This window comes from Dermochelys coriacea, chromosome 1 (genome assembly GCF_009764565.3).
Source record: "Dermochelys coriacea isolate rDerCor1 chromosome 1, rDerCor1.pri.v4, whole genome shotgun sequence".
Taxonomy (NCBI): Eukaryota; Metazoa; Chordata; order Testudines; family Dermochelyidae; genus Dermochelys; species Dermochelys coriacea.
In genome coordinates this window covers 5,180,186-5,189,338 of record NC_050068.2, presented here as the reverse complement: position 1 = coordinate 5,189,338, position 9,153 = coordinate 5,180,186, and the positions used below count along the sequence as shown (strand labels likewise).

General features: G+C 45.4%; 1 protein-coding gene across 1 annotated transcript; it reads left to right on the top strand.

The window, feature by feature from the left end:
- Positions 1–1,116: 1,116 nt before the first annotated feature.
- On the top strand, positions 1,117–2,206 carry LOC119849810 (olfactory receptor 51G2-like). Its single transcript, XM_038387039.2, has one exon. It carries the CDS (start codon positions 1,271–1,273, stop codon positions 2,204–2,206), a length of 936 nt encoding a protein of 311 aa, XP_038242967.2. The 5' UTR covers positions 1,117–1,270.
- Positions 2,207–9,153: the final 6,947 nt, after the last annotated feature.

Below are 9,153 nucleotides of genomic sequence, written 5' to 3'. Positions count from 1 at the left end.
GGCAGATACATAAAATGACCGTCTTCACCATGCACTTGCCATGTGTTTATGGCCATCATGATACAATGGGCCAACTCAGAAGTGGATGACCAGAAAGAGTGTCTGTCTGAAGGTCAGAATTGTAAAATCACAAAGTACTCAAGTAGGCTATGGAACTCCCAGGCACAAGATAGCAATGTGGCCAAGAAAGTCTCAGGCTTCAAAGAGGGATGTGATGTTTAAATGGGTAATCAGGAAATCCAATTACATAAGAACATAGGAATGGCCACACTGGGTCAGCCCAAAGGTCCATCCAGTCCAGTGTCCTGTCTACCAACAGTGGCCAATGCCAGGTGCCCCAGAGGGAGTGAACCTAACAGGTAATGATCAAGTGATTTCTCTCCTGCCATCCATCTCCACCCTCTGACAAACAGAGGCTAGGGACACCATTCCTTACCCATCCTGGCTAATAGCCATTAATGGACTTAACTTCCATGAATGTATCCAGTTCTCTTTTAAACCCTTTTATAGTCCCAGACTTTACAACTTCCTCAGGCAAGGAGTTCCACAGGTTGACTGAGTGAAGAAGAACTTCCTTTTCTTTGTTTTAAACCTGCTGCCCATTAATTTAATTTGGTGGCCCCTAGTTCTTATATTATGGGAACAAGTAAATAACTTTTCCTTTTTCACTTTCTCCACAGCAGTCATGATTTTATAGACCTTTATCATATCCCCCCTCAGTCTTCTCTTTTCCAAGCTGAAAAGTCCTAGCCTACTTAATCTCTCCTCATATGGGACCCGTTCCAAACCCCTAATCATTTTAGTTGCACTTTTCTTAACCTTTTTGAATGCCAGTATATCTTTTTTGAGTTGAGGGGACCACATCTGTATGCAGTATTCAAGATGTGGGCACACCATGGATTTATATAAGGGCAATAAGATATTCTCCGTCTCTATCCCTTTTTTAATGATTTCTAACATCCAGTTTGCTTTTTTTGACTGCTGCTGTGCACTGCGTGGACGTCTTCAGAGAACTATCCATGATGACTCCAAGATCTTTCTCCTGATTAGTTGTAGTTAAATGAGACCCCATCATATTGTATGTATACTTTGGGAATATTTATTTTGCTGATTTTTTTGCTGATTTTCCTTGAGGTCCTGAAAATCTCTAGACTTGCACTGAGAGCAGAAAGATTTCTCGCTAACTATCATCTAGTCTCCTGTTCTTTCTCCTGTTCTTTCTCTTTTCAGGAAGAAAAGTTCAAAAGTCCCCAGACCTGCCCAGGACATTATGTCAGGTGTCAATGACACTAAATTCAACTCTGTAATGTTCCTTCTAACCGGGATACCTGGACTGGAAGACATCCACCTCTGGATCTCTATCCCCTTCTGCTTAATGTATGTTATTTCAATAGTAGGAAATTCAGTCATTCTGTTCATTATTAAAACAGAGCCAAGCCTCCATGAGCCCATGTACATTTTCCTTTCCATGTTGGCTGTCACGGACCTTGGCTTATCCATAGCCACCATACCGACGATACTGGGCATATACTTGTTTAACTCTAGGAGAATCAGCCTCAATGCCTGTTTTGCCCAGATGTTCTTCATCCACTCGCTTTCAAAAATTGAGTCCTTTGTCCTCTTGTTGATGGCCTTTGACCGCTTCATCGCAATTTGTAACCCACTGAGATATGCCTCCATCTTAACTCCACCGAGAATAGCCAAGATGGGCCTGGTGGCTGTGGTAAGATCGGTGGCCGTAATACTCCCACTCCCCATTCTCCTAAAACACTTCCGATACTATCGAGACAATGTCCTCTCCCATTCCTACTGCCTGCACCAGGACATCATGAAGGCAGCTTGTTCAGACATCTCAGTGAACAGCATCTATGGCTTGTTTGTTAAAGTCATGACGGATGGATTGGACTCATTCCTCATCTTCCTCTCTTATGTGATGATCCTCAAAACAGTGCTGAGCATCGCTTCCCACAGAGAGTGCCTCAGGGCCCTGAACACCTGTGTCTCCCATCTCTGCGCAGTTGTGGTCTTCTACATATCAGACATTGGCCTGTCTGTGATACACAGATTCGGAAATAGCTCTACTCACTTGCTTCAGATTATCCTCGGCTACATCTACCTGCTGGTCCCGCCCCTGATGAACCCAATCGTGTATAGTGTGAAAAGCAAACACCTTCGTGAGAGGATAATCAGGGCATTTGTCAAGTGAAGGGTCAGTTCATCACCTGGCTCCAGTGCTGGTGACATGGGGGAGGAAAAACATGAGCTATGGGCATGGCCACGTATTCCATCCTGGATCCTCTTCCCCTGAGGCCCTTTCCTCTGCCCCATCTCTTCTGCGAAGACCACACCTCTCCTATTCCCCTTTCCCTGAGACTCTGCCCCCTTAGCAAGAGTCAGGCCTTGCTAAGAATTGCACAGGGAACCGGAGCCACTGTGAGGTGCCCTAAACCCTCTACATTTTATCCCCCAGGATGTACAAGTAAGGGAATGTGGAGAGTCTTGGTCTCCCCACAGCAACCTTTGCTCCCAGGGCAGCTCTTACAATGGCCTGACTCTGGCCTGGCTCAGAGGCAGAGCCTTGGGGAAAGTGGAGGAGCAAGAGGCTGGGCTTAGTGAGAAAATATGGGACAGAGGACAGGACTTCAGGGGAAAAAGGGGAGTAGGGTCTGAACCAACGCTGACTGCAGTAATCAGGACCGTGGGGGTGATCCTGAGTAAAGGAGAAGGCTGGGGCTGGAGGGTAAGAGACCTGGTGTTTTGGAGAAGACTAAATAAATGCAACCCCCAAAGGGGGCTCTTCTTTTAAGTATCCTTGGCTGACACTAAGTGATTGCAAGGACCTTAGAGGGATGGGCAGGGTTCCTGCAGGGCCACCTCAGACCCCAAAGGGGCACTCTGGGGTGGCCCCCCATCCACAGGGACTTGGCCAGAGTGGGCTGTGCTCTTGGAAGCCGTTACCAATGGGCAGAGGTCATCCCAGCCCCCAGGCTGCTCTAAACTCTGCTGAAGCAGGGAGAAAACAGCCCCGGGAATCAAATCCCTGTAACTGGCTCCTGGCCATCCCCACTCTATACAGCGCAGTGGGGAGCTCTGCTGGTGCAGCAGAGAGTGCAACCAGACCTGTCACCGCTCAGGTGTCTGGAAGGCTGGTCCTGTGGTCTGGGCACGGCTCTGCAACTCCAGACAGCTGGGTTTGATTCCCAGGCCATGCGTGACTGTGGCCAAGCCATTGGATATCTCTGCACAGGTGGATAATAGCCTTGCCCTGCCTCACAGCGGTGGTGGGAGGATAAATACATTCAATGTAGTTAGATACTCTGAGACCCTAAGATCAGGGCAGTGTCAGGGTTCCACAGAGCAACACCTCTGACATTTGTCTATAAAAGGCCTCTTACCACAGCCTCCTGTGACAGCTGGTTTCTGGGAAGCCCTGTGACTCCAGCCCTTTAGTGTCTGTGGCAGATGTGGGGATGACAGTGAGGGTTAAGTAGTGGATTTCTGAGAGTAATGTTGGAGTGTCACAGGGAGTTTCAGCACGGTCACAGAACCAGTGGTTGTAAGCCATTGAGGCTAAATGGGTCTAACTGCCAAACTATGGATCAATGGCCATGGGGGTCTCATCTTTGATGGTCTGGTTGAGAGAAAGCAGTCTGAGGGCGAAGGTCACCTTCACACCTAGGCCCTGTAACATGGACGTGGCTGAGCACTATGGTGGCTGCGCCCAGGATCACACAGGTTTCACAAAGGCTGCTTCCACAGGAAAAGGGCAGACAGATGGGACGATGCTCTAAGAGACACAGGGAAACTCGGCTGGGTCCCAAGAGCTTCTTGTCTTCCCAAAAGAATGTAAGTTGGGCCAGTTCTGTTTGCTAATAAACCTACTCATTTTAAGGAGTTTGGGGGTGACTGTATAGCTCTGGTCACAAGTAAGAGTCTCTAGTGTCCAATCAGTGCTGCTGGGTGATAAGCTTTTATCATAGATGGGATGTTGTTCCCAGCTCAAATAGTTGGGCAATTAAAAACATCAGAATACAAGAACAGCCATATGGGATCAGACAAATGTTCCATCTAACCCAGTATCCTGTTTTCCAATAGTGGCCAATGCCAGGTGCCCCAGGGGAATGAACAGAACAGGCAATCATCAAGTGACCCATCCCTTGTAGCCCATTCCTAACTTCAGGGAAAAGTAAGGCAGAGATACCATCCCTGCACATCCTGGCTAATAGGCATTGAAAGACCTCCTCTCCACTAATTTATCTAGTTCTTCTTTGATCCCTGTTATAATCTTGGCCTTCACTAAATCCTGTGGCAAGGAGTTCCATAGGGTGGCTGTGCTTTGTGTGAAGAGATACTTCCTTTTGTTGTTTTAAACCTGCTGCCTATTAGCTTCATTTGGCAATCCCTAGTTCTTGTGTTATAAGAAGGAGTAAATAACACTTCCCTATGTACTTTCTCCACACCTGTCATGATTAAATTGTGATATTCCTCTCATGACAGGAAAGGATCTGGTTTACAGGGTAAAGAGACCAGATATCCCTGTTTCACTGTGACAATCTTGAGTCTTCTAGGCCAGCATATATTCTTGTTGAGTGATTATAAAGAAGGGACCATTAGATTATCGAGTCCAACCTCCTGGAAAATTTCTCCCAGTTTCCCCCATATTGAGCCCAATGACTTCTTTTTGACTAAAGCATCACTTCTGTTCCTCTAAAGCATATCTTTTAGGGAGGCATCTAATACTGGTTTAGAGATATCAGGAGAATCCACAACATCCTTTGAGAGTTTGTTCCCCTGGTTAATTACCAACACAGCCAAAAATATGTGTTCCTCATTTCCAAATTTAATTTCTCTGGCTTCAGTTTCCAGCTATTGGTCCTTGTTATATCTTTCCCTGCTAGGTTAAAGAGCCCATTAGTACCTGGTATTTCATTCCTGTAAAAGTGCTTTTACACTGGTATCATGTCAGTTCTGAATCTTCCCTAGTTCGATTCACTATGTGCCAGTTTATATAGCCAAGGGTAAGTTGGAACTGACCAAGGAGGGGAAAGATATATTAATCAGTCCCAGGATGACTGTGAGCCCCCAGTATGATGCAGGAGTGAACAATTCAAATGAGATCCTAGAATGTGTCCGAGATAGGGAAGATAGGGAAGTATTAATATCCTTGTAACACTCCTACCAACACTACAAGAAGAAGAATTCTGTGTGGACTCCTCCTGATGGTTGAAATGACAGAGTGGACTTCTACATAGAGTGCTTCCGCAGACGTGCACAGGCTGAAATGGTGAACAAACAGCATTACTGGCCCCATAACCTCATCAGTACAGAATGCAACACCATCCACAGCCTCAGAAACAACTCTGACATTATAATCAAAGGGGCTGACAAAGGAGGTGCTGCAATCATAATGAACAGGTTGTATTATGACCAGGAGGCTGCCAGGCAACTCTCCAGCCCCACATTCTACAGGCCATTATCCTCTGATCCCACTGAGGAGTACCAAAAGAAACTACACCATCTGCTGAAGAAACTCCCTGCTATAGCACGGGAACAAATCTACATGGACACACCCCTAGAGCCCCAACCAGGGGTATTCGTTCTGCTACCCAAGATCCATAAACCTGGAAACCCTAGATGCCCCATCATCTCAGGCATTGACACACTAACGGCAGGATTATTGGGCTATTTGGACTCTCTCCTCAAACCCTATGCTACCAGCATGCCTAGCTATCTTCGAGACACTACTGACTTCCTGAGGAAACTACAATGCATTGATGATCTTCCTGAAAACACCATCCTGACCACCATGGATGTAGAAGCCTCTACACCAATATTCTACAAAAGGATGGACTACAATCTGTCAGGAACAGTATCCCTGATGAGGCCAGGGCACATCTGGTGGCTGAGCTTTGTGACTTTGTCTTCACCCACAACCATTTCAGATTTGGGGACAACTTATACCTTCAAGTCAGCAGCACTGCTATGGGTACCCGCATGGCCCCACAGGATGCCAACATTTTTATGGTTGACTTAGAACAATGGTTCCTCAGCTCTCGTCCCCTAGTGCCTCTCCTGTACTTGTGCTACATTGATGACATCTTCATCATATGGACCCACGGGAAGGAGGCTGTCAAAGTTCCTTCCCCACTCTGCACTCTAGGGTACAGATGTGGGGACCTGCATGAAAACCTCCTAAGCTTACTTTTATCAGCTTAGGTTAAAACGTCCCCAAAGTAAAAACTATTTTACCCTTTGCCCTTGGACTTCCACTGCCACCACCAAACGTTTGACTGGGTTTACTGGGAAAATGTTGTTTGGAAATGTCTTTCCCCCCAAAATCCTCACCAAAACCTTGCACCCCCCTGCCTGTGGAGGGCTTGATAAAAATTCTCACCAATTTGCATAGGTGAACACAGACCCAAACCCTTGGATCTTAAGAACAATGAAAAAAAGCATTCAATTTCTGACAAGAAGAATTTTAATATAAGAAAAGGTAAAAAGAATCACCTCTCTAAAATCAGGATGGTAAATACCTTACAGGGTAATTAGATTCAAAACACAGAGAATCCCTCTAGGCAAAACCTTAAGTTACAAGAAAGACACAGAGACAAGAATATTTATTCTATTCAGCAAAGTCTAATTTCTCAGCCATTTAAAGAAATCGGAATCTAACGCATCTCTAGCTAGGTTACTTACTAAGTTCTAAGACTCCATTCCTGTTCTGTCCCCGGCAAAAGCATCACACACACAGACAGACCCTTTGTTTCTCCCTCCCTCCAACTTTGAAAGTATCTTGTCTCCTCATTGGTCATTGTGGCCAGGTGCCAGCGAGGTTATCCTAGCTTCTTAACCCTTTACAGGTGAAAGGGTTTTTCCTCTGGCCAGGAAGGATTTAAAGGTGTTTACCCTTCCCTTTATATTTATGACAGAGGCCCTTGAAGAATTCCACCTGAATTTCAACCATTTCCACCCCCCATCAACTTCAGCCTGGACCAGTCCACACAAGAGATCCACTTCCTGGACACTACAGTTCAAATAAGTGATGGTCACATAAACACCACCCTATACTGGAAACCTACTGACTGCTATACTTACCTACATGCCTCCAGCTTTGATCCAGGACACATCACATCACCACTGGCCATCACATACAGCCCCCAGCTAAAACCTCTCCAGCACATCATCAATGATCTACAACCTATTCTGGAAAATGATCCCTCACTCTCACAGACCTTGGGAGGCAGGCCAGTGCTCGCTTACAGACAGCCCCCCAACCTGAAGCAAATAGTCACCAGTAACTACACACCACACCTCAGAAACACTAACCCAGGAACCAATCCCTGTAACAAACTCCGTTGCCTAATCTGTCCCCATATCTACTCTAGTGACACCATCAGAGGACCCAGCCACATCACCAGGGACTCATTCACCTGCACCTCATGTACATGGTAGAGGGGTATTGCTGGTACATCTACTAATGTGGTATATGCCATCACATGCCAGAAATACCCCTTTGCCATGTACACTGGCCAAACCAGACAGTCTCTATGTAAAAGAAGAAATGGACACAGATCAGACATCAGGAATAGTAACATACAAAAGCCAGTAGGAGAACACTTCAATCTCCCTGGTCATTCTATAACAGATTTAAAAGTAACCATACTTCAACAAAAAAACTTCAAAAATAGATTTCAAAGAGAAACTGCAAAACTAAAATTCATTTGAAAATTTAACACCATTAAATAAGGGAAAACCACAGGGCTTGAATAAGGGAAAAACGCAGTTGGTGGAAGGGCGCTTGACCAATTGTGGGTTGGGGACAGAACAAATTTGCAATAGTCAATCTTATGAAATATATAGCCACAACAGTTGTGTTAGAAAGGTCGCTGACTGCAAAAGACAGTGAATAACAAGAGGGGGCCTAGTGGGGGAGACGCTTGTTTTTGCTTCTGACCAGTGTTAATTTTGCAATGTATTTCAAGTAAGGTAATTAATACGGAAGTATGTGTAATTTGTCTGTGGTTTTAAGCTTTAAAAAGCTGTGTGTGCTTTGCATCGGGGGGCAGCTACTTTGAGCTGTTACCCTCCTGCTCTTGTAATCAATAAAGGAGCCTCAGGCCTCTTCTGATCCAAACACAATGCGTGGTTAATTTTCCACCACACTGTTTAGTGATGTTTCTGGAGTGTAATTCCCAGAGTTTCTGGTAATCTCAGCATGCTGAGCTGCTAGCTGCCCCCACCTCAGTCACTTGCCCCAGAGAAGAAGGATGATTCAGGGCTTAAAGCGCTGTCCTTGGACTCAGAAAAGCTGGCTTCAGTTCCAGGCTCTTCCACAGACCTCTTCTATGACCTTGGGCAACTCACTTAGTCCATCGGTCCCACAGCAACATGTGTTTTAATATGGCTCAATGTGAAGGTATACATCTTGGAGGAAGAGACAGGCCATCCATATTGTATGGGGGACCCAATGCTGGGAAGCAGTGACTCCGAAAAACACTTGGGGGGTCATAGTGGATAATCAGCTGAACATGAGCTCCTAGTGCCACAGTACAGCCAAAAAAACGAGTTCAATCCAGGATGTGCAACCAGGGGAATCTTGAGTAGGAGCAGGGAGGTTATTTTACCTCTCGTGTTTGGCACTGGTGTGACCACGGCTGGAATATTTTGTCCAGTTCTGGTGTCTATAGTTCAAGGAGGACATTGATACAACGGAAAGAGTCCAGAGAAGAGTCAAGAGAATGATTAAAGGATTAGAAAATCTGCCTTATACTGATAGACTAAAGGAGCTCAATCTATTTAGTTTAACAAAGAGAAGGTTAAAGGGTGACTTGAACATAGTCTGTAAGTAGCTGCATAAGGAATAAAAGTTTAACAATGGGCTCTTCAATGTATCAGAGAAAGTTATAACATTATCCACTTAGCTGGCAGATGAAGTTAGACACATTAAGATCAGAAATAATGTGTAATTTTTTAACAATGAGGGTATTTAACTATTGAAACAATTTACCAAGGGCTGTGGTAGATTCTCCATCACTGACAATTGTTAAATCAAGGCAGGATATAGTTCTAGCTAAACAGCTCTGCTTTAGGACTTATTTTTGGGCAGGTCTGTGGCCTGTGCTAGGCAGGAGGCCAGACTACCTGATCACAACG